The 26472-nt window shown below is 41.2% G+C and overlaps 1 protein-coding gene across 1 annotated transcript in view; it reads left to right on the forward strand.

Moving 5' to 3' along the window:
• The window catches only part of fstl4 (follistatin-like 4), a gene marked incomplete at its 5' end in the record, with an annotated part of 455018 nt that overhangs the window by 286064 nt on the left and 142482 nt on the right, over positions 1 to 26472 (forward strand). Inside the window, one exon of the mRNA XM_079566729.1 lies at positions 17461 to 17654. Within this exon, the coding sequence (XP_079422855.1) occupies positions 17461 to 17654 (194 nt within the window). The remainder of the gene's footprint in view (positions 1 to 17460; positions 17655 to 26472) is intronic.

Here is a 26472-nt window from a genome sequence, read left to right on the forward strand (position 1 = left end):
TACCAAAACGGCTCTATTCTAAAATGTGTTTCCTGTGTTACTTTAGCAGTTCATATTTTAGTCAGCGCTGGGCTTATTTTCCCTTCACTTTTCATGTGCCATGGCTCATGCTTTTGCCTGACATAAAAACAAACAGCGCTGTGTGATGATGTAATGAGGCCGCGCTGCTCAGTTTACTTGCGCAGGTGTGAGGGTTGGCCAGCAGGGGGCAGGTGTGAAACAGAGGCCTCTCCTTAATCGAGGCAAACTTGAAATCATTTGTACTTTAATGACTGCTCAGAAAACAGAAAATATTCAGCATGTTTTTTTTTTTTAACTAATACATATATAAATAAAATAATGGCTTTTTTTTAACCTCTTAACTCCCGCCTGAACCGAGAGGATCTTTTTCCTCACGTCATCAGATTTTTTTTCCATCATTTCTTTGTTGGGTGTTCAACTCATTTTTGTAACTTTTTTGTCATTTTTTGTCACATTTTTGTCATTTTTTTGTCACATTTTTGTCATTTTTTGTCACGTTTTAGTATTTTTTTTCCACACGTTTTTGTAATGTTTTTGTCAAATTTTTATCATATTTTTGTCACATTTTAGTATTTTTTTTGTCACATTTTTGTAATGTTCTTGTCAAATTTTTGTCACATTTTTGTCATTTTTTTGTCACATTTTTGTCATTTTTTGTCACATTTTTGTCATTTTTTTGTCACGTTTTTGTAATGTTTTTGTCAAATTTGTATCATATTTTTGTCACATTTTTGTCATTTTTTGGTCACATTTTTGTCATTTTTTTCTTCCATTTTCGGTCAATTTCTTGTGACATTTTTGTGACATTTTTGCCACTTTTTCATCAATTTTTCATCACTTTTTTCTCAATGTTTTCTCATTTTTTTTGTCACACTTCCATCCTTGTTTTCGTCCCAGTTGTGTTGCTATTTTCACAGCTTTTTTCCCAGAAGCTTTTGGACTGGGGGTAAAGCCAAACTGGAGAAAATGTGTTCGGTTCAGGTGGGAGTTAAGGGGTTTAAAGGCAACAAATAATCGTTAATCAATAATCGAGCAGCCCTAAATGTACATGTTTATATTCTTTGCAAATCTAACTGAAATTTGTCAAAACGACTGCACCTAATGTATTCAACATGACACTCTCCTCCTCACGCCCTATGCAGCTCACTTGCATCAAGCACAAAGACACAAATCCTGCACTTGATTCTGGCGTTCTGTCGTCGCCGTAAACTCTTGAACCCCGAGTACACAAGCGCTTCACTTTGTATGCGCCGACAGTATACATGTGTTTGCTGTAGACTTTCAGCAGTAGAGTCGACTGGAAAATAGCGGGTGCTTGTTGGCTGAGGCGCAGACAGCTTCATTATAAGGACTCGTATTGGATCACGCTGCAGAGCATGTTTGCTGAAATCCTGAATATAGTAAAGGCGGACGTGGAGAATGGCTGAGAAAGCAGTTCGACAAAAGTAACTATAAACTTGCTCCGCCGCAATCGCAGCTCCCCTATTTAGCCTGTCGATGTTTAAGACCAAAAGTACCGGTAGTAGCAGTCGTAGCAGAAGTAGGAAGTAGTACAGTAAAGTTTGACATTCTCATCCGACGGTACCTGCAGCCTCGCGCGTGCATGTCATTCCGGAGATTAGTTCTGGCTTGGTCCATGTTTGAACTGTGAAGTGCCCCCCCCCTCCCCCGCCCCCCGCTCCTCCGAGTCACGGTTTCGGCGGAGTAATCGACAATGGCCACTGTCAATCCGGGCTTGCTCCAATTCCGCTGGGTCGACAGTTTCTGCCGCTGCGAGTATTTCCCGATCAGGGCCAGGCCGGTCGCTATGGGTGTCCACATAATCGCATAAAATGAGTTAGGATTTGAGTTCGTTTGGAAATGTCTGTCTGGTTGAATAATTATTTAAATGACATTAGTTGGTAAGGGTACAAAACAAACAGGCTTAAAGGAGCAGGCCATCGTTTTTACATACTGAGATATGATCTTCCCTGAGCTTAGACGAGTTGATGCGTACCTGTCTGGTGTTTGTGTGTGCGCTCAGTCATTCCTATGGACCCAAACAGGGTTGAAGGTAGACGGGACAAAGCTCTTCCATATTTCCCCTATTTAAATACGGTTACCTGATACGGTTACACAATCCAAGTATACGTTTGTTAAGTGGTGACGTCACAGCTCCACTTCCGGGTCCTGAGATGTGCGAGAAACTACAAAAAAGTCTTCAATCCCAAAATCAATATTTCTGAAACTCAGCAGAGAGTTTCTGAACATACTTATTTATCAGGCCCATTAGCCAGAAATGCAAATGCACCTACTGCTATAAAAGTAATGTTCACCAAAATCTGTACTTCCGGGTTATTGGAGAAAAATGCTAACGACGCAGCAGCTACGCTAACCCTGGAAGTACCGACTTTAGTAAATATTACTTGTTTAGCAGTAGTTGTGGCATATTTGGCAAATGAGTCTAAGTAGCTAAGTAGATTCAGTAACTCTCCGTTGCGTTTCAGAAATATTGATGGTTGTTTTTAAGAGTTTTTAAATGTTTTTTTTTCTTGGGTTGCTAGGACCTGGAAGCAGAAGTCGTGACATCACACTTAACAAACGTATTGTCTATTGGATAAAGAAGGGGAACTATATTGTAAGGTGAAAAAACACCTTAGGAGCACTTAAACGTCCACACAGTAATATCTTCAGAATTGTATTTTTATTTTATTTACCCTGTGTATAAATAGGTTAGTCTCATTGAGATATGGGCAGCAACACAACGTTTTCAGAACATTAAAAACATACACAACATTAGTTAAAGAGGGGGTATTATGCTTTTTTCAATCACATAGCACCAGTCTATAGCACACTACAACACTTCACATACGTGAATGTGCCAAGGCAACACTTCAGGCATGTTTTTAATGAGGGAATGACATAAAAACACGATGTAAAGCTTGAAAAAGCTCTGGACTGGATTGACATCACAAGAGACCTGAAACTATTCAAAGAAACAAGGTCCTTGATTCATAAGTCCTTCTGCAGTAACTTCCATGTAAACGGAGCAGAATAACTGAAATCAGTCTTTCCCAAGTCAGTCCACACTTGAGGCACAACACACTGCAAGGTGTCATGAGAATGAAGACTACGCTGACTCCGCTTCACTTTTAAAAGACAAGATAAAGAAGAAGCAATGAGCGAGTCGACGAGCCTGGAGTCCAACCCAACTCACTTTAGAGTCAAACAAACAGTGGTGAGTCAAGAACTATGTAACGTTTTTTTTTTTTTTATCACATAACCGAAACGCCGCCTGCCACCATGTTGGGCGTCATCACTAATGTAAAAGTGTTTTGCCTAAAATGCTGACAATGGTGATTAGCGACTGTGATTAGCTTACAGGTACAACAAGCATGCAGAATAAAGTGTTCTAGCAGCTGGAAGATGTGCCTAAATGCTTTAAACTTTCCCGGTGTGTGGAAGTTGTGCTGACCATGGCATTTTGAACGATTGGAGCAAAATATAGTGTGTGCCCACTGTAAGTTAATAAAAACCTGCTTGTTATATGCCAGCATGTCGCCAATCGTCCCGCGTTAACATGGTTAATCAATTTGTTCACCTCGAAACCTGCAGACCTCCCTGGTTTTATATTCAAATGCAATACCTCCACTGTTGTTGTGGTTGTAGCGTCGAGCAAAAGGACCCCCGATGACTCGCACTCCACCACCTTTTTGTGTGTGTAACGGAAAAGCAACTGGATTTCAGCCAAAAAGAGCTTGTTGCGCAATCTAGCTGCAGCGTTACCGTGTCCTTGGTCGAGACGCATCATCTCGTGAATGTACAACATGATCGGAGTGAGGCCGTTGGCTCAGATCAGCATTTCCTTCGGTCTGCAAGAAGAGGGGAAAAAAGCACAACCATTGTACTGGAGTGGAGCCGCGACACTTTTTGGTGTGAGCACGGCGAGAGTGTAGGGCGAAGATACAGGACCGTCTCTCTGATAGTCCGGAGAGAGATGGGGGCTGTATTTCTCCTTCAGAGCGCTGCCAATAACGCGGGTGTAGCGGTGGCTTCTCATTTCGCCCGAGCCGCGCTGCACAGAGCGATAAGGCTGCGATCCGCTGGAGGTGAGGATGAATGGGGAGGGAGGCCGGCGGACAGCAGCCTCATTCAGGGAAATGCACCGTCAGAGCCGAGCCGCGCGTAAAACCGAGATCCAGGACTTTTACGACGATTCATTCCGTTGACGTAATAGGTGCCAAATTTGTACTTCGTCTTCGAGTGAATTTGTTTATTTCTGGGGAGAACATGGGCTAAAACTGAACTATATCGGGCTCCCATCCAATTTCCGGTTTGAACATGCACGTTCCGGTTAGGCTCAGTGAATGCATGAAGGCCGCTAATCCAGCTAAAGCAGAGAGCTGCAGCGTCATCCTCTGCATGTATTAGCTCCAAACTGTGAATCATCACTTTCTCCCGCTTTAAAACTGGGATTATTTTTTCATGCTGATAATAACAGGAGCTGGATGACGGAATATTCATGTGGATTTGATAAATCTGTACACTGCCAGAGCAAAGAGAAGTTGCCGCAAGAAGAAAAATGTTTTGGTTGTAGCGCCTTTAGCTTTGATTGACCAAGATCTTGTATTGATGACGGTAGAATGTGACCACTGCGCAAAGCCTTCTCCAGCACATCCCAAAGATTCTCAATGGGGGTTAAGATCTGGACTCTGTGGTGGCCGATCCATCTCAGGCTTCACAATGTGAGCCTGGTGAATCCTGGCATTGTCATCTTGAAATATGTCCATGCTATCAGGATAGAACAAATCAATTGATGGAATAACCTGGTCATTCATTATTTGTGCACTTAGGGCCTGATTTACTAAGCGTTTATTATTATCAATGGCCATTTGTCCTTTAGCCATCATTACTTTTATACGTGGCTCTTTTCTCAAACCGCCCATAAAACAGCAATGGGCAATTTTAGTTTAGCACAAGGCTCAGTAAATCAGGCCTAAAGTGTGCAACTGAACCTTGACCTGACCAACCTAAATCCAGATGGACACTCTTGCCCACCAAAGCCCTCCACGTGTTGCCCACTTTGGCCGGTCATTTTTGACAGCAAATGAATTAACCTGCATTTAGAAACATTTCCGTCTCCTGGTGAAACATTCTCCTCAAAAGTTGTTGAGTACTTCACTTATTTGAACTTAATAAATTGGCTTTATTGGTCAGTGCTTCTCAAAACCATTAACTTCCTTGAATACAAAATATGCCACTTGCCTCATATCCGTCTGTTCTCTGATTGGTAATACGCTTGTCAATCACGCCCATTGGGAGTTCGAACAAATCACCCCTGATCCCAGACACATGTCTTTGTAAAGAATTGGAAAAGTGTGTGTGTTCTTGCTGGACAGGCTTAGTCTGGGGACCACCAAGCAGGAGAGGTGTGGTTTACGATCGTCCATAGCCGTTCAGTGGACACTACGAATGTCTGCACGTAGCCATAGCCAATCATATCAATTATATCCGATGACATATGACGTACCTGCTGTAAACTTTCGAGCTAAACTATTTCGAACACGGTCTGAGGCTTGATTTATACACAAACAAACGACAAGCTTCCGTATGTCGAATGTTGTTGTTCTGTGATTGGTTCCCAAATCCATGTGAAGATTTCGGCCATGGTTCCCAGACTGCTGTGAAGTTCGAAATGATTTGAGCGCACACAGTAGCGTTGGTATTCCCAGGCTGGGACCGGCTACGTTTCTAGTAGGTTTTCACTGCTGACGGAACCATCTCCATGATTACGCACACATTCCATCCAGAACAAACCTACTAGGAACCCTAAAAAAAACCTGAAATAAGATTGAACACCATCAAACAATTCGTCAGACACTTGGGGAAAAAAGACATGCTATCTTATTTTGATGTTTTGTGAGTAAATGAAAGCAGATTTACAGCCGAAAGAAGCTGCATGTTAAACTTAAATGTAACAATACCGAGTGGCCGAGCCGTATTTCACTCCTGGACCTTTTGTCGATGCCTTTTCTCCGTTGATCGCCGCCCGTACTATATTTCACGGCGAAGCAGAGCTGTTTTTTTCCAAACATCACGAGGGGGTCCGTGTAAGTGACAGCTCGCTCCTCCTGCTGTTTGCTCGCGGATGCTGCCTAAGCTCTTTTCTCATAATGGATGGGCTTAGTATTGATGAAATGTAAAGATCCAATATAGTCGAAGGGGTACCGTGGGGAGTCCACCGCAAGCTGCTCGCTCTCCACAGGGGACCGAGCGTAACGTTGTTTTATTTATTTTTTTCCTTCTTCCTTTATGACAAACTACGACTACTGCAATAAAAGTACAGGCTGTGGATTTATGGAGACAAATTAGACGACGGATTGGTAAACAGGGCCACGGGGAGCGAGAAAATGTCCCTGTGATTCCCTATGAGATGCGTAGTCATGAGATCTGGCGCTTCCTCCGCAAATTCGGGCGGGACAGCCGGACAAATCGGGAGAAACGCATGGCCGGTCCAACGTGGAGGCTTACCTGAGGCGTACCAGACGGCCCTCCTTGCTTTGGAATAGAAAGTCGGAGGGAATGGATGATCAGGCTATCGTAGAGATGCAGTAAATTGATTTCATGTATGGTTTTATTTTGTTGATATATGAGTTACAAATATTGTTTTCAGAGGGGATTTACAAGACTGGAAGGTTTGGAGTAGCTGGCTCTCACAAAAGAATTGACCACATTTGGATCACAGCGTCATCTAGATTGCCTTTCCTTCAACACGTGGATGCCAAACATGTCAATATTTGTGTATGGTTAGGCCGTGGGATGGACGAAGGAGCACCGTCATGTTGTACTGATTTCCTGGAAAAACTTGGCAAACAAAACTTCATCCAGGATCGTCATTTGAGAGTTCAAATTTCAAAAAGTCAAAACTAGCTTAACCCTCGTGTCGCCTTCACGGGTCTTTTTGACCCGCTGTCATGTTCCGGGCATTTGGATGCAAGGTGACACAAGGGGGCGCCCTTCCAACCTTCTCAGTGGAAATGTGAGTTGACTTTCTACAGAGTTAGACTTTAGGTCAGACACCATGAGTGACAGTAACATGACGCTAAATACAGTGAGCTCTTTGTTTGCAGGAAAAAGGCTTGAGTCACAGACTGAGAAGTGAAGAAGGAAGTCATGGAGCTTATGCTTTAGACACAACTTCAGACTTCTGCTGCATGCAGGGGTCATATTATATCATATCAAATGTTGTAATCTGTAAAGCACTTTGTGATACCTTTTGGTATGCAAAGTGTTTTATAAATAAAGTTTGATTGATCATAATCTGAAACTCAAATCTGTAGTAAAAACATAATATATGGAAATAATTATTACAATTACAAAAAGAAAAATATTTGAAAATCATGTATCTAATCAAAAAAATAGTTTTGTTTAGTCTCATTCTAAAAAAAAAAAAAAAACTAACCATTTGTATCTGCTGTAAAGTCATGTTTGTCCCAGTTCCTCTGAGTCGTGGTGGGTCATGGTGGACCATGACAGATGTGGACAGGACTGTGGTAGATCTACTTTTACTTTGGAGAAAATAGTTACTATAGTAACTGTTGAAGAAATGAACCTCATTCTGTAACATGTGTCCACATCAGTCCTGCTGCACCACGACTCAGAGGAACTGGGACAAACATGACTTTACAGCAGATACACATGGTTAGGGTTTGTTTGGGTTTTCTTTTTTAGAATGAGAGTAAATTTAAAAAAAAAACTTTTTTTGATTAGATACAGCATTTTTGTAATTGTAGTTATTTTCCATATATAATGTTTTTACTACAGATTTGAGTTTCAGAATATGATCAATCAATCAAACTTTATTTATAAAGCAGTTTTCATGTGGAAAGATATCACAAAGTGCTTTACAGATTGCAACAATACGACCCCAATATGCAGCAGAAGTCTGAAGTTCTGTCTAAAGCAGAAGCTCCATGACTTCCTTCTTCACTTCTCAGTCTGTGACTGAAGAGCAATGAGGCCTCTGACTTTTTACTGCAAACAAAGAGCTCACTGTGTTTAGCGTCATGTTACTGTCACTCATGGTGTCTGACCTAAAGTCTCACTCTGAAGAAAGTCAACTCACATTTCCACTGAGAAGGTTGGAAGGGCGCCCCCTTGTGTCACCTTGCATCCAAGTGCCCGGAACATGACAGCGGGTCAAAAAGACCCGCGAAGGCGACACGAGGGTTAAGGTGCTCTTTACTGTCCATTTGACATTTGGACGGTTGTGAAGTTGTGAGTTGTGAGTTCTTTCCCCTTGATGCTGAACGGCCCTGACCAGCACATTCAATATGGCAGCTTGCCCGAGTACCAAGACATGAGAAAGAACTCACACTTTTCCCAAATCAACAGATGAACAACTAAACTCTTTTACTCACAGGTCATTGAAGTTGTAAAGTTGGTTGAGTCTTACAAGTCCCAGATGCTTCTCCTTTTGAACAGAAAGTATGAGTAGCTGATTGGCCAGGATTAAAAGTCAAAGATTAAGATTCTAGTTCCTGTTTTAGCAGAAAGAACCGAAATATTTGCTCTGAGGCCAGAATGCCAGTATTGTCCGACTTCCATTGCAACTTTCACCATAAAAACCTCGAGCACATTGACCCCATAAAGCTCCTCGTCCTCTGCCGCCTCTGCCTCTCTGTCTCTTTCCTGTTTATTTCCTCTTTCTGACATTTACAAAGTGCATCTCCTCCTCGAAGCACGCGGCGAGAGAGGACCCGGTCTCCTCTCCGGGACAGGCCGGGCATCCACGAGACCCTTAAGCTTCGGATCACTCACTTACGCAGCCAACATTTCAAACGGACGATAAAAGCGTGACAGGTCCCTCCGGAACAATAAAGGCTCGGTGTTATCCCGTGGTGGAGGATGGATGCCCGGTAAAGCGCGGGGATACTGCCCTGTCAGGGCTGTGGCGCCTGGCTCAGCACAAAGAGAGGAGAGGGAGGACGGAGAAGGTTGTAAAGACAGTAAACCAAAGAGGAGCGTTGTGCTTTTTGCTGGTGTTTGGAAGTGTTTGTTTCCTTTGGAGGTGTTTGTTTCCTCGACTAAATTGGGATCATATTTTTGCAGATTGAAGTTAGGCTAAATCTTAGTTGACCTTCTTAGCATTTGGTCACATTTGAGCCCAACCCACTCTGAGTCACTGTGATTTGATTGGCTTCAGAGTTACACTGTAGGTCAGACACCGTGAGTGACAGCAACATGACGCTACAAGTGTGATCTTTATTTGGAACAAAAAGTCTCAGTCACAGACCGACAGGTGAAGAAGGAAGTGGGGAGAATCTGCATTAGACAGATCATTCATACTTCTACTGGATGTAAGAATAAAAGATTGAAAATTCAAGTATAGTTAGTAACAAATGCAAGTGTGAAAATCCATTATCTTTAATATAAATGAAGAAAAAAAAAAGTCAATTGTATCTACTGTAAAGTCGTATTTGTCTCATGTTGCAGCAGAAGCTCATGAGGTTCATTTCTTCACCAGTTACTATAGTAACTATTTTCTCCAAAGTAAATGTACATCTACCACAGTCCTGTCCACATCTGTCATGGTCCACCATGACTCACCACGACTCAGAGGAACTGGGACACACATGACCTGACACATGATCAGATAATATATTGTTATGATTTGTCTTTGTTCCCCTGTTTTTGTATGTTTTGTCTTTGGTCTAGTCCTGTGTTTTATTTTGACATGTGTTCTGTCCTTGTGATTTTGCTTCACTTCCCTCGTTACCTGCCTGCCCCACCCTCCGCCCTGATGTGTTTAACCTGTGCCCCGTTTCCTCTTGTATTTATACCCCTGTGTTTCCCTTGTCCTTTGTCGCGTCATCGTCTTCGTCAGCCCCAGTTTTTGGTTTTCTCTGGATTTGGTTATTTTGGTTTTCGTCGTTCATTAAACATCACCAGTTTTCTTGCAGTCCTGCATTTTGGGTTTTATTTTCTTCACTCCACCACAACCATGAAAATATATACGTCATTTTTTCAACATTAATTTGCATCAACCATGTGATTCTTTAATTATTATTTCTGCTAGATTTTTTATGTATTTATGACATACTTTAGTTTCAGAATGTAGCGCTTACAGCACATGCATAAAGTTCTGGCTAAAGCAGAATCTCCATGACTTCCTTCTTCACCCGTCGGCCTGTAACAGACAGAAGAACAGAGAGGCCTCAGCCTTTTTACTGAAAACAAAGAGAACACTGTATTTAGCAAATTAGCATCATGTTACTGTCACTCATGGTGTCTGACCAAAAGTCTAACTCTGAAGAAAGTTAATTCACATTTACCCTTCGTGTACAAATGACTGGACCATAAAGGTTCCACATGAGACCCAGCCGGAGAGGTTAAAAGTAGTTAATGACAGTGGTGTTTTCGTCAGCAGTGATGAAATCGTTTTGTTGACGGCCCTTTTTCCACGACGATAACGTATCTTTGTTAAGCTTCAAACGTTTGAGAGTGTTCCGTAGATGAGACGGGACGAAAATGTTGGAAAGTCTCCGTCAGGCGTTTACAATCAGGGCTTGACAGTCTGGCAGACACTTTCCTCAGGACAGTGTTTTTCCCAGATAAACACAGAGGCGGTTTGAGTGCAGAAAGCATGTGTTTAAATCCCTCTTGAAAAAGGCAGCTTTTCTCGCAGACTTTAGATCACAGAGTGAGATGTGCTTCAGTTTTCTTTTCACTTTTCTTACAGTTGTTGTCTGCGTTACTAGAGTTGTCTTTGTCTTTTCTTGTTGGCTGTAGTTTGATGTATTTTCTGGACTGGAAGTTCAGTTGAAGGTGAGTGGACATGGCTTGGATAAAAATGAGAAAACTATTTTTAAAGTAACTTAATTGGCATAACACACATATTAAATTGACATAAGGGTGACTCGATCTCATCTCTGGTAAGTTGTACTACAAAAAAACACCAAAGCTAAATTAGTTGCCTTACTAAAGCCCAATTAAAAGGAAAAAAGCCTTAAAACCTATTAAGAATAGGATCTAAAACCTCAGTGGATGACATTACTGGCCGTGCACATATAGTCTTACAGCTCATATTTGATCGTTTGTCAAGTGCGTTTGACTCCATTTGGAGAACATGATCCCAGCCTCTCGAGATGGTCTTCGCCGGGAGAAGGTGCCACACGAGTCTTTCACTCCCGGAGTTATTGCCTGCCGCGTACATGTGTGTGTAATTATGGAAATGGTGCTCATGCATGTTAATGTTCACTTCAGCGTCAAGAGCCAGCGCTGCCGACGGTTCATTTCCCCGCAAACCTGGAGGGGCGTCCAACGTGCAGGAGTGAGATAGCGTTTGAAGAACATTTGATTTGAGTTTGGCGTCGAGCGTTGAAGTGTGTACTGATACTATATTCAGGAAATAACTACAACAGCACCGTGTTCCCTCGGCTAACGACAGGAGAAATATACTCCCGCAGACTTTACTAACTGCTTTTCTCTCAACAATATATCCACTTTAGTCGCTCCAACAGACTCCAAACTTTCCACTCTTATTACTTATTTATTTACTCTTTTTTACTCTTTTAGGGGCTTTCGATTCTAACGCAGACAGTTAGCAAGTCGGCTGGTCCGTTAGCCTGCTCAATGTATTTTTCCTCTAGCCATTAGCATCTAGCTATCAAACATCACACATTCTGAAAGATCCAGATGTTTTCAGCTGTTGTCAAACACCGACCACATGATAAGGTCGAGTTAGAGATCAGTAATGAATGTGCAGACCTTTTAAGATTTCACTTTTGATACAAACTAGCGTAGAAGTGTCCCCCAAGCTTTTTTTGGGGGTTAGATACACATCCAGTGGCCACTAAACATCATCTTGTAAGATGTTGATGATAAAGAAAGCACAGAAATGACTTTATATAAATGCCATGCCTTCAATTCACAGCTAGAAGGTCCCGGGTTCGATTCCCACCAGGACGGGGCCTTTCTGTGTGGAGTTTGCGTGTTCTCCCCGTGTCTGCATAGGTTTCCCCCGGGTACTCCGGTTTCCCCTACCACTAAAAACATGTGCAATAGGTGAATCCTCCAACCAGGTGTTTGTGATCATCAGCCTGGCTCCACATCATGGAGATGGGTCCCCGGGCGCGGCACTGCCGTCGACCACTGCTCCTTAATATAAAAAGAAGAATATTTGAAAATCCTGCATCTAATCAAAGTTTTCATTTATTTATTTACTCTCATTCTAAAAAAGAAAACCCAAACAAATCCTCACCATTTGTATCTGCTGTAAAGTCATGTTTGTCCCAGTTCCTCTGAGTCGTGGTGGGTCATGGTGGACCATGACAGATGTGGACAGGACTGTAGTAGATCTACTTCAAATTTGGAGAAAATAGTTACTATAGTAACTGTTGAAGAAATGAACCTCATGAGCTTCTTCTGTAACATCTGTCCACATCAGTCCTGCTGCACCACGACTCAGAGGAACTGGGACAAACATGACTTTACAGCAGATACGAATGACCTGGGTTTGCTTTTTTGTTTTTTTTTTAGAATGAGGGTAAATACAATTTTTTTTTTTTTTACTAGATACATGATTTTCAAATATTTTTCTTTTTGTAATTGTAATAATAATTTTCCATATATTATGTTTCTACTACAGATTTGAGTTTCAGAATATGATCAATCAATCAATCAATCAATCAATATAAAGCACTTTTCATACCAAAAGATATCACAAAGTGCTTACAGATGACAACATTTGATGTGATATAATATGACTCTTAAATGCAGCAGAAGTCTGAAGTTCTGTCTAAAGCAGAAGCTCCATGACTTCCTTCTTCACTTCTCAGTCTGTGACTGAAGAGCAATGAGGCCTCAGCTGTTTTACTGGAAACAAAGAGCTCACTGTATTTAGCCTCATGTTACTGTCACTCATGGTGTCTGACCTAAAGTCTAACTCTGAAGAAAGTCAACTCACATTTACACTGAAAAGGTTGGAAGGGCGCCCCCTTGTGTCACCTTGCATCCAAATGCCCGGAACATGCCAGTGGGTCAAAAAGACCCGCGAAGGCGACACGAGGGTTAAATGCAGAGGACAAATTTCCCTACGGGGACAATAAAGTACACAGTCAAACCAACATTTGTCACACACTGGTCGAAGGAGATTTTTACCTAGTTTCCTCCCTTAACATCTTAGTTTTCATGTCAGAGTACAAATGTGACAAAACTTACCCTGTACAATGCTTAAAGGGACTATACACTTTAAAAATGTTAAAATGAAGTATTTTCCTCCCCCTACATGTTCCAGCCATGTCCTAATGTGTAGAATGAGCTCAGACCTGTTCACCACAACTGCCTCTAAAATCCTGCACTGTCACTCAGAAAGTTGTTACTTCGGGTCTGAAGTGCCGTCATGCACGAGCTTAATATAGAAGCTGCAGTTACACGTAAGACCTGAGGTGGCAGTAGTGAGTATAAAATTTGACCAACTTGCATCATAGTCTAGGGCTGAAAGATATATCGTTATCTTATCGAAATCGAGATATGAACATTAAAAACATAAAAATCGAAAAAGCAATGTATAAACAATATAGATTTGTATCAATGAAGCTGCACTCTGTTGCTTGGTTTTCACCTAGCCCATAGTTATATCACATCGTATCGAGATGTCTGGAATGAATATCGAGATATGAAATGTTGTCCATATCGTTCAGCCCTAATCTAGTCTCTTAAGCGTTTTGTCCAGTATTCAGTCACAAACATTGACAGATTTTACACCCACGTGTCCAAAAAAAAGGCGAAATTTGGCTTTTTACTGATTTTTTTCACTTGAAAAATGTGTTGAACTAGTTGTGTCAATAAAATAAAAGCATGCATTTATATCAGGGTCAATCCACTATTTAGATTTCACCACTGAACATTTCGGCAATTTTGGCCATTTTTATGCCTAAAATGCAATCAAATGACTAACCAATGTGACGAACACAATCCAATACCAAAAGTCTACAGGAGAATTTAGCTGATTGTGCTGCGTTATTATGGTTCTCAGCTGCGTCACGAAGGTTTGCACAAACTCGAGTGTCCTTTTTCCGGTAACTAAACAACCACTTCTCAGATCGTATCCATGAACACACATTCATAACATTAATCAAACCTATGGGAACAAATGAGCCGTGGTTTGCATAGAAATCCTTTCCATGTAGCGCTGCTCGGATCCGTGAATGCTAATCCCACAGCAGGAGGGCTATAAATAAAATGTTTACCTTTGTTTTCATGTGGATTGGGGGATTATGTGTTATTAATTAGAGCTGTTTAGAAGAAGCTGCCAGACGTGAGGAAAAGCAAACCCTGCGATACGTGTATTACCGTTCTTTATCCGTTTGAACGCGGATCCAGAGCCCTTTTAAAATGACAAACCAAATTAATGTCATAAATTACTGCTTTGTTTGTGTTCCCTGGCAGCGGAACGTAATTAAAACACGTCTTCAAATTAGGAGCGGCTGTAAAGGCAAAGGCGCCATGGAGCTGCAGCTGTGTATCGATCTTTAACTGTGTCGCTCTGGAAGGCTGTTGGATCGAAGTGTCCCAGGTGAAGTGTGGCCCAAGCAGGTCCACTCTCTGAGGCAGGTGTGCAGAGTTACTATTATGCAGAAACTGCATAATGCTCTCACACAAAATGGGAAGGAAAAGGAATCGAAGCAGCAAAAACTTCTGGAAGTTTATCAGGGACACGTTGTACTTCCTTGTTACACGTTGTTCCCCTTGTTACACGTTGTACTTCCTTGTTACACATTGTTCCCCTTGTTACATGTTGTACTTCCTTGTTACACATTGTACTTCCTTGTTACACATTGTTCCCCTTGTTACACGTTGTACTTCCTTGTTGCACATTGTTCCCCTTGTTGCACGTTGTACTTCCTTGTTACACATTGTTCTCCCTTGTAACACGTTGTACTTCCTTGTTACACATTGTTCCCCTTGTTACACGTTGTACTTCCTTGTTACACATTGTTCCCCTTGTTACACTTTGTACTGCCTTGTTACACATTGTTCCCCCTTGTTACACGTTGTACTTCCTTGTTACACATTGTTCCCCCTTGTAACACGTTGTACTTCCTTGTTACACATTGTTCCCCCTTGTTACACGTTGTACTTCCTTGTTACACATTGTTCCCCCTTGTAACACGTTGTACTGCCTTGCTACACATTGTTCCCCCTTGTTACACGTTGTACTTCCTTGTTACACATTGTTCCCCCTTGTAACACGTTGTACTGCCTTGTTACACATTGTTCCCCCTTGTTACACGTTGTACTTCCTTGTTACACATTGTTCCCCCTTGTAACATGTTGTACTTCCTTGTTACACATTGTTCCCCTTGTTACATGTTGTAAGATTACCTGTACTTACATGTGTAATTACTTTCTTGTTACCCGTACTTACACCTGAAACCCACAGTATGCTAAAGCGTTGCTGAAGTGTTAAAAATATTGGTTCGGAGCCACAGAATCTTCAATCGCTTTTTTTTTTTACCAATAGGGTTCCCAAACTTTTTTGGCTGGGACCCCAAAAATTGACACGTAAACAGCTCGCGACCGCCATTTTATAAAGCTATTGCTTCTTATGCTACTTTAGGGAAGAAAAACATTTGAAAAATAAAAAAATAAGTTAATGTGTATTTAATCAGTTATATTTTAAATATTTGAACAGATATCACGAATTACTGTTTACATTCAAAATAAAAAAAATAAATACAATTGCATTTTTCTTTTTATTTCATCCTGAAATCATCTGGGGACCCCCACCCAAAGCCTTGCGACCCCCTGAGGGGTCCCGACCCCCACTTTGGGAACCACTGTGTTAGACTGCAGTTTTGAGTTCTATTTTCGTTGTATTTCTTTGATATGCTTGTTTCTAGTATCTGTTCTGAATACTTACCTGAACTTCAACACATGTGCATGAACATGGGTATGGACGAGCAACATATAACGCTCTGACTTGTGTTTTACAGTGAAGATGTGTTCCAGTATGGCATGTTATATATATATATATATATATATATATATATATAACATATATATATGTATATTATATAATATATATATATATATATATATATATATATATATATATATATATATATATATATAACATATAATATATATATATATATATATATATATATATATATATATATATATATATATTTTTTTTTTAGTAGTAGTAGTAGTAGTAGTTTATTCGGTCATTTCATTCCTTTAAAAAGACAGATTAACACCTCCTCCAGAAATACATCGACTTTTTTTATTCTTTCTAGCTTTTGCTTTTTTGAAAATGCCAGTTCCTCGGAGGTTAGACTGACTTTATACTGATGTTATACTGAGGAGGGAGAAGATTATTGTGTGGTTTGTGCACTATTACTAATGTATTTAGATCAACAAGAGCATGGATTTTCAATAGATTTAGCTCCACAAAAATAGGGTTTGTTGGTGCATAGAAATCTGCTTTAGTGATGATTCTTATTGTCTTTTTTGGAGCAGGAAAACAGAATGAGCATCAGATTTGTAACTGTTTACCCATATTTTCAAGCCATAATTTAGGTAAAGAAGTATGAGAGAATTATACAGTAATAGAAGAGATCTTTTTTTTAATTGAGTACAGTTTTCAGTTTGCCAGTTACAGCAATGGTTTTGTCTATTTCCAAAAATAATATATTTTGTTTCACTCAGATTGACCTTATCCTGTGGAATAAGAAGTTGATTCCGCTTTGTCATCGTCAGTTGTGCTAATTGTAAGATAAATCCTGAAAATGGTATTGTTGATGAGAGCGATAGGACATAATTGTTATTCATTAATGGGAAAACCCCAGGGCTGTGTGTGTGCCTGGGTATGGACAAAGGATCATGTGACCTTCTTAGTCTCTTATTGCCTGCACACATACACAGGCACATGCACAGTCGGGCTGTGCATGTGCCTGTGTATGACAATACTTTTATAATACAGAGCACTGAACATTGATTTGTATATGACTAACTCAGGAATTCATAATGTAATGTCAAACTGTATGAACACGAGATGCTGCAATTACCATTATTATTACTCCCATTTGGGAAGTGCCTGCAGCTGTTCACATATGTCTGAGTCATGTACATTTCCGTTGTCTTTTAATGACTCTTTCCTGTTGAAAGGACAGACTAATATGCTTTGTATTGGTCCTCATTTACATTATTCTGAAATGCATTGAAGTAAATCCCTGTAAGCTTTTCATGCTTACACATTTTGAGTCGATGTGGCCGTAGCAAATTTCCTAACCCGACGCTGACACTCGTGGATGGAAAAAACAGATCCGGGACCTGCTGTGTTGGGATATTTTTTGTTTTGTTTTTTGTTATGATTATAGATAATTGGAAAACCACCGAAATAGACATGGCGACTAAAAAACTCACCCGTTGCTCTCCCCCTTTGCGTCGTAGGAAACGCCTGCACCATGTCGGACTACAACCGGCTGAAGAACATGCTCCTGGACCTGCAGCCCAGAGCGCAGGGGTCCGAGCAGCAGAGCCAGCAGCAGAGGGACATGGACCAGAAGAGGGCGCTGGTGGACGCCATGTTCAAATACCTGGACGCCAACCAGGACGGCCGTTTGGTGAGCGACGAGCTGGAGAAGGTGAGTGCAAGCATCTGCGCCTTTTTTTGGCAGAGCAAGATCATGTTTTCAAGGTCAGAATTGAGAGTGCTTCTCTTAGGGAGGGGAGAGAGTTCAGCCTTCTGACATACGGGTGGTTGAAGCGGTTAGTTCATTATATGCCTGGATCTAGCCTGTAGAGTCTGTGATCTTCTCTCTGAAGGCAGCTCGCGTACAAAACCACTACATAACCTACAGTACATAACCACTACATAACCTACAGTACATAACCACTACATAACCTACAGTACATAACCACTACATAACCTACAGTACATAACCACTACATAACCTACAGTACATAACCACTACATAACCTACAGTACATAACCACTACATAACCTACAGTACATAACCTACAGTACATAACCACTACATAACCTACAGTACATAACCACTACATAACCTACAGTACATAACCTACAGTACATAACCACTACATAACCTACAGTACATAACCACTACATAACCTACAGTACATAACCTACAGTACATAACCACTACATAACCTACAGTACATAACCACTACATAGCCTACAGTACATAACCACTACATAGCCTACAGTACATAACCACTACATAACCTACAGTACATAACCACTACATAACCTACAGTACATAACCACTACATAGCCTACAGTACATAACCACTACATAACCTACAGTACATAACCACTACATAACCTACAGTACATAACCACTACATAACCTACAGTACATAACCACTACATAACCTACAGTACATAACCACTACATAACCTACAGTACATAACCACTACATAACCTACAGTACATAACCACTACATAGCCTACAGTACATAACCACTACATAGCCTACAGTACATAACCACTACATAGCCTACAGTACATAACTATAGCTGATCTTTTTTTCTTTCTTTTTTCCACAAGATTGGCCACTTGACACAGAATCTCAGTATTATCTACTATCAACAGTAGGTTGCACAAATGCCCACCCCCTTTTAACTTACATTAATGTAGTTAATTGAAATTTTAAGTGAAGTGTGTGGCTGTAACTGCAGCAAAAGGCTGTTCCACAAAGTATTAACTCAGGGGGTATAGACACTTTTGCAAACCCCACTTTTGAGTTTTTATTTATAAAAAAAAAAAGTATAGATTTCATTTCACTTCACGACTGTGTGTCACTTAGTGTGTGTATTTCACATAAAATTTAAATTATTCAGCATATTTATGTTTGTGGTCCATAGTGTGGCAAAATGTCAAAAACTTAAAGGGGGGCCCATACTTATGCAACCCACTATTATTTTTTTAATCTCAAATAATTTGAGATTCGTAAATAACAACTGTATTCTTCAAGATCTTCGACCGTGGAAAAGAATGGCAGACATTGTTTGAGAAAATGCTGATCTTACAAATACAACAGTGACTAAATAATTTGTCTGACCACATCATATTAACCAGATCATTCTAAACAATGGAGTTAATGGAACAGCTATGTATGTTACATTCACATTTTCGATTGACATTATTGCCCATTAAACTTACCTCTATATCATGCAGCTGAGAACAGGGGTCTCCAACAGGCCAAATCCGGCCCCTGACTTGTAGAACACAAGTTCCTGAGTATGTCCAAAAAAAAGAGTACGTCTCTAGCCCATACCTGTGCAGAGTTATGAATGTTTAAAGAAATAGCCAGAGTGCTCACTTCAGCCTCTAGGGGGCAGCTTAAAGAAAGAAAGAAAAGAATTCCACATGTGTCCAGCAGAGGGCACTGACATAAGAGATCAGAATGTGTTTTAAGACACATATGAAACCCACCAAAACAGAAGAAACAAGACCTAAAAAATGTCTCTGGTGGAGGACCCCTGGACTTCTTTAACGTAGAAGTACAATTACTATTCATGTTTTAAAGCTTACAGTATGTGTTAATCGATGACATCATTGGGATATTTCTATTGGTTGACAGTCACCGTGGCCAAGTGTGTGGTATTACTGAACGTGTCCCTTATTTTCTTGTGCTCAAAGTGGCAACCCTATAGGGTTGGTGTATCTATAGGGTTGGTGTACCTATAGGGTAGGTGTACCTATAGGGTAGGGGTACCTATAGGGTTGGTGTACCTATAGGGTAGGTGTAGGTGTACCTATAGGGTAGGGGTAGGTGTACCTATAGGGTAGGGGTACCTATAGGGTTGGTGTATCTATAGGGTTGGTGTACCTATAGGGTTGGTGTATCTATAGGGTAGGTGTACCTATAGGGTAGGTGTATCTAAAGGGTAGGTGTACCTATAGGGTTGGTGTACCTATAGGGTTGGTGTACCTATAGGGTAGGTGTACCTATAGGATAGGGGTAGGTGTACCTATAGGGTTGGTGTACCTATAGAGTTGGTGTATCTATATGGTAGGTGTACCTACAGGGTAGGTGTACCTATAGGATAGGGGTAGGTGTACCTATAGGGTTGGTGTATCTATATGGTAGGTGTATCTATAGGGTTGGTGTACCTATAGGGTTGGTGTACCTATCGGGTAGGTGTACCTATAGGGTTGGTGTACCTATAGGGTTGGTGTACCTATAGGGTTGGTGTACCTATATGGTAGGTGTATCTATAGGGTAGGTGTACCTATAGGGTTGGTGTATCTATAGGGTAGGTGTACCTATAGGGTTGGTGTATCTAAAGGGTATGTGTACCTATAGGGTTGGTGTACCTATAGGGTAGGGGTACCTATAGGGTTGGTGTACCTATAGGGTAGGGGTACCTATAGGGTAGGTGTACCTATAGGGTTGGTGTAGCTATAGGGTAGGTGTACCTATAGGGTTGGTGTACCTATAGGGTTGGTGTACCTATAGGGTTGGTGTACCTATAGGGTAGGTGTACCTATAGGGTTGGTGTACCTATAGGGTTGGTGTACCTATAGGGTAGGTGTACCTATAGGGTAGGGGTACTTATGGGGTAGGTGTATCTATAGGGTAGGTGTACCTATAGGGTTGGTGTACCTATAGGGTTGGTGTATCTATAGGGTTGGTGTATCTATATGGTAGGTGTACCTATAGGGTAGGTGTACCTATAGGGTTGGTGTATCTATATGGTAGGTGTACCTATAGGGTAGGTGTACCTATAGGGTTGGTGTACCTATAGGATAGGGGTAGGTGTACCTATAGGGTTGGTGTACCTATAGAGTTGGTGTATCTATATGGTAGGTGTACCTATAGGGTAGGTGTACCTATAGGGTTGGTGTACCTATAGGATAGGGGTAGGTGTACCTATAGGGTTGGTGTACCTATAGAGTTGGTGTATCTATATGGTAGGTGTACCTATAGGGTAGGTGTACCTATAGGGTTGGTGTATCTATATGGTAGGTGTACCTATAGGGTAGGTGTACCTATAGGGTTGGTGTATCTATATGGTAGGTGTACCTATAGGGTAGGTGTACCTATAGGGTTGGTGTACCTATAGGATAGGGGTAGGTGTACCTATAGGGTTGGTGTACCTATAGAGTTGGTGTATCTATATGGTAGGTGTACCTATATGGTAGGTGTACCTATAGGGTTGGTGTATCTATAGGGTTGGTGTATCTATATGGTAGGTGTACCTATAGGGTAGGTGTACCTATAGGGTTGGTGTATCTATATGGTAGGTGTACCTATAGGGTAGGTGTACCTATAGGGTTGGTGTACCTATAGGATAGGGGTAGGTGTACCTATAGGGTTGGTGTACCTATAGAGTTGGTGTATCTATATGGTAGGTGTACCTATAGGGTAGGTGTACCTATAGGGTAGGGGTACCTATAGGGTAGGTGTACCTACAGGGTTGGTGTACCTATAGGGTAAGGGTAGGTGTAAGGCGTCCATCCAGAGAACTGACTTTGCAGGAGAAGTGCTCTCAATTAATTTCAATAAAAGTACATGTACCGTATAAAAGCTGCAAATGAAGTATCAGATAAGCAGTCTACTTAAGCTAAGAGTATTTCTCACAGACTTTAAAACAATTGAAAGAGATAAACGGACTGTGCTGTTGTTAAATCAGGTCAAACATCAGAGACTGAGTGTTTTTTTGTTTGTTACGGCTTTTCCTGCTACAGCGACGACCCCCCCTCAGTGTGGTCACTCAGTTAGCCAGTGGAAGTGGCTGTATTGTGTCTGCGAAAGCCCGGTGGACGGCAGCGCGGCGGTGTTGGCTCGCGCGGGGGGCCTCATCTGGCGTGTCTGAAAATGGCTTCTCCGAAATGACCCCTTGATGAGACCCCCAAACCCCCGAGCGCTGTGATCTCCAGCCCCCAGACCGACACATCCACAGCGGCATGATGGGCTTTTAATGTGCGCCCAAACTCTGGGCGCCGCGGCCTCTTTTCGCTTTCTCAGGAAATGAAAAACTACGGAGAGTAAACAAAGGAGCCGATAATGAAGAATCCAAAGTGGGGCTTAGTCGCGTTTATGACAACGCTTAATGCGAGGTACTTTGTCTTCTGTCATCTCATCTGTTTAAAACTTTTCAGACTGTGACCTCCAAAACAGCGACGCGAGAAGCAAGGGAAACCCCACCCTGCAGAATGGTGAAAGGCATAGGCGAACCAGGCCAGCCAAACTGTAGAGTTATTTTGCAAATATCTTCGGAAAGTGACAGAGGCTTAGCATTTCTGAAACTGCCTCCAGACGATACTAGATGGAGAAACGCTTTGATAAAACTTGACTTTTCCATCTTCAAAATGTGTCCAGATGGTTGGTAGGGGAGCTTAAATCCTCAACTTGCTTTGGTTGAGTTGAGGACGTTTCGCTTCTATTCGCAGAAGCTTCTTCTTAGGTCTTGTGGTTCGCGACCTGTTTGAAACGCCAACCGTTGATACCTAGAGTGGGGCTGGTGGAGTTTAGATTTTTTTATTTGATGTTTTACTATCTTTAAAGCCACACCGCGTAGAAATTTACAGAAAAAATCAAATTCAAATACGAGCATTTATTTCATGACAGATATTTTCATCATTGAAAAATACCTCATAAATGTACAAACAAATATTCGTGAGGCTCACCTCTCCCAAGATATGACTGTGAACTTTACCGGGAGTGGGTACGTCTCCAGCTCGTCTCCATGGAGATGAGGCAAAAGACAGTCGAATTTGAGATTCAAACAGATTAGTTTCCCATCCAAATCCATTCTTTTATTACACAGTGCAGTAATAGCATTGTCTGTGTTGAGCTGGTCATTAGGAGCATGTTTTGTTTTGCCGGCAACAGTATAGTCCAAAATACGCAGTGTACCTTTAACTGGAAAGAAGTACTTTTCAAACTGTCATTTTGAAGCTCTATAGCAGGGGTGTCAAACATACAGCCAGAGATGATTTAATCCGGCCCCTGCCATGTAGAGCATAAATTCCAGAGTATGTAGGGGGGAAAAAAGTAAGTCTCTAGCCCATTCCTGTGCGGAGCTATGAATTTTTAACGAATAACCAGAATGCTCATTCTAGCCACTAGGGGGCATTACATTTTTAAAAAAAGGAAGAGTTCCACACGTGTCCAGCAGAGGGCACTGACATAATAAGAGCTCAGGATTTGAACAACACATTATATAGCCACGAGGTGAATGGACAGTCTGCCCCATGGCGGCTGTGACTTCTATGTAGTACTTTGAGGAACTTGTGACACAGGCTTGTAAAGTGCAATAAAAAACGTAAGGCTTTGTTATTAATGAAGCTACAGTCAAGTTGGGGCTTTGACCAGATCACAGCTTATTATTAATTTATTGGAAATATTTTTGTTCTTATATGGCCCGCGACCCAAAATGAGTTTGACGCCCCTGCTCTATGGAGTTAGTTTCCGAGGCATAAAAAGGTCTTCACTAATACAGTTTGTTTTAGCAATATTTCCCCGCCTCGATATATGGAACTGTAGTTTTTGTTGCCGTGACAGGGTCTACTGCAGAAACCACAGCTCTGTCTTGCCCAGGACAGCGAAACTGTCCTCTTCTAAAGCCCATAATCCATCACCAAACCCGTTCACAGATGTGCTCAAAAATAGGCTTGATTGTGGGCATGTTGCACCTGATTTAACATTTGAAATTGCCAGAATTACAGGATTAGGGCCCCAAATTGGATATGGAAATGAGAGAATGCTGCGAGAGAAAAAAAAAAAAGCATAAATGATTCTGCTGCTTTTCTCCACTTTTGCATGTGCTTGGTGTCATTGACGTGTTAGCATGTCGTTAGCAGAAAATGTAGCGTGTAGTTTCCACTGCTGCCTCCAGAGGGCACTCGCTGAATCGATGTCCTGATCTGCCCCGTCGTTCAGTCCATGCAGCAGAGGTAGGCAAGTTTCAGGCGCATTGAGTTGCCTTGTGTACGAAATGCGTGGTATAAATAAAGTTGCCTTGTCTTTTACCAAAGGCCGACCTGTAACCCACAGTAAAGCACCACTGTCCACAAATGGAGGACATTATTAAGGATTCACCAGTATTTTACACGTTTTTTGAGCACATTACCAGGTATTTTAGCTCTGAATTGTGTAATAAATAGGGGTGGGACTTGTTAATTTCGATTAATTCATTACAAAGATTTTAACGCATAGATGTTTTTAACGCAATTAATCGTATTTCCCACCAAACCGGAACTCCGGAGCCGGAACCTTTCTATTTGTGTTGTTTCTGGTACGCCCCGTATATCTGACCAATCTGAGCAATGGACGGAGACGCTTCACTCCCGTCGGGGACTCAGTTTAGTTTGAAACTAATTAACTCAATTAAGACATTTTAATCAAGCATCTAAAACAAATGCTTTCCTCCAGTTTCATTTAATGCACAAATTGTCTCGTCCAAAATCCAAAACTAGAATCTTTTTCTGCTAAATAAATGTCTGTCAACCTGACCTTATTGAGACTGACAAAAGTAGATTTTGCGATTTCGATCAAATTTAGATTAATTGCACAACCCTACTCCCATTTTGTCCCATTTTCACTAGCCTGGTTTCTCCGAGCTCCGTGATCAACTCCTTTGAAACGATTGGATCTGATTTTCACTGAATGGTGGGTTGAAATTCAACCGATGTAACGCGGCCACTGAGATCAGACCCAGTCGTGGGAAATGTAGGGAAATTAAAATTGACGGGAGTTTCCGGGTGGCTAAGGCCAGGCTAGATTTTCACTAAAAAGGTCTTTTTGTCAAAATACCTTTTTAGTCAAAATTTCAAGTTCAACATATCATAAACCTCGTCTCCTTTGCAGTAAGAGCTCCCCATTTGTGGAACTCCTTACCTGATGAGGTGAGGCAGGCCCTTTCAGTGTCTGCTTTCAAATCTCAGCGTAGACGAACTTTCATAATCTAAATTGTTTTACTCTTAACCCCTTAACTCCCACCGGAACCGAGCACATTTTCTCCAGTTTGGCTTTACCCCAGTCCAAAAGCTTCTGGAAAAAAGCTGTGAAAATAGCAACAAAACTGAGATGAAAACAATGATGGAAATGTGACAAAAAAAGTGACGAAAAATGTATGAAAAAGTGGCAAAAATGTCACAAAAATGTCACAAGAAATTGACAAAAAATGTATGAAAAAATGACAAAAATGTGATAAAAAATGTATGAAAAAATGTGACAAAAAATTACAAAAATGTGACCAAAAAATGACAAAAATGTGACAAAAAAATGACAAAAATGTGACAAAAATGTGATCAAAATGACAAAAAATTGATAAAAAATTGACGAAAAAATAACAAAAATGTGACAAAAATGTGACAAAAATGTGATAAAAAATGTATGAAAAAATTACTAAAAAAAATACTAAAAAATTACTAAAAAATTACTAAAAAGTTACAAAAATGAGTTGAATACCCAACAAAAAAATGATAGAAAAAAAATCTGATGACGTGAGGAAAAAGATCCTCTCGGTTCAGGCGGGAGTGAAGAGGCTAATGTGTATCATGCATTGTTGTTTTTATCTTTTTGTGTTTTTTATTATTATTATTATGATTCAACGCAAACTTCACGCATTACTACTTTTACAATGTTATCCCACAAGAAGAAAAAAGTCAGAAATAGAGCCATTCTTCCACACTGAGATATGTTCTCACCTGGGTTTAGACGAGTTCATGCGTACCTGTCTGGTCTTTGTGCCCGTGGAAGAGCATTGTCGCATCTAACATCACCCCTTTTGGAGCTATAGGAATATACTGGGAGAGGCCAAATGCTAACAACATCTTTGGTCTTTTTGTGTGACTGAGGGCACGGACAAACACCAGACAGGTACGCATCAACTCGTCTAGGCTCAGGCAAGAATCTCAGTATGGAAACACGGTGAACTATTCCTTTACCTAAGAAAATGATTTATTTCATCATACCGTAAATGCTCTAATAGAGGCCGGGGCCTTTTTTTACTCAAGCACATCTAGGACCAGACCTTTATTGGAACCAGGCCACAATTAGAGACAGGCCTTTAATTCTATTTGAGCAAAACGGACGACCAGGAAAATGAAGAAAAACGACATTTGTGTCCATTTGCACCTAAAATATTAGGTTCATTTATTAATTAACATTTCAAACCCTCTCCCAGCGGCTGGAACATTGACGCCTTTTATTTTGTCGGGACAACAGGAAGTGTTTCGTTGCTGTTAGCGGAGCTTTGACATCAATGTCACTGCAGGTTCTGTTTCGTTTTTACCGCGGACCGGATTATTTGTTTGTGTAAAAGGCGAGTTTAGACGGAGCGTTTGTGTTTGTGATCGATCATGAGACTGACCCGAGAGAAGACGAGACGCTCGCGCTGATGGGAGGAGTTATTTTGAGGCGTGGGACTGACCTGCACACGGAGCAGCTTGACGGGTTTTGAAGACTCGATGGAGACTTTATTAA

Source organism: Gobius niger, assembly GCF_951799975.1.
Source record: "Gobius niger genome assembly, chromosome: 11".
NCBI classification, from domain to species: Eukaryota; Metazoa; Chordata; class Actinopteri; order Gobiiformes; family Gobiidae; genus Gobius; species Gobius niger.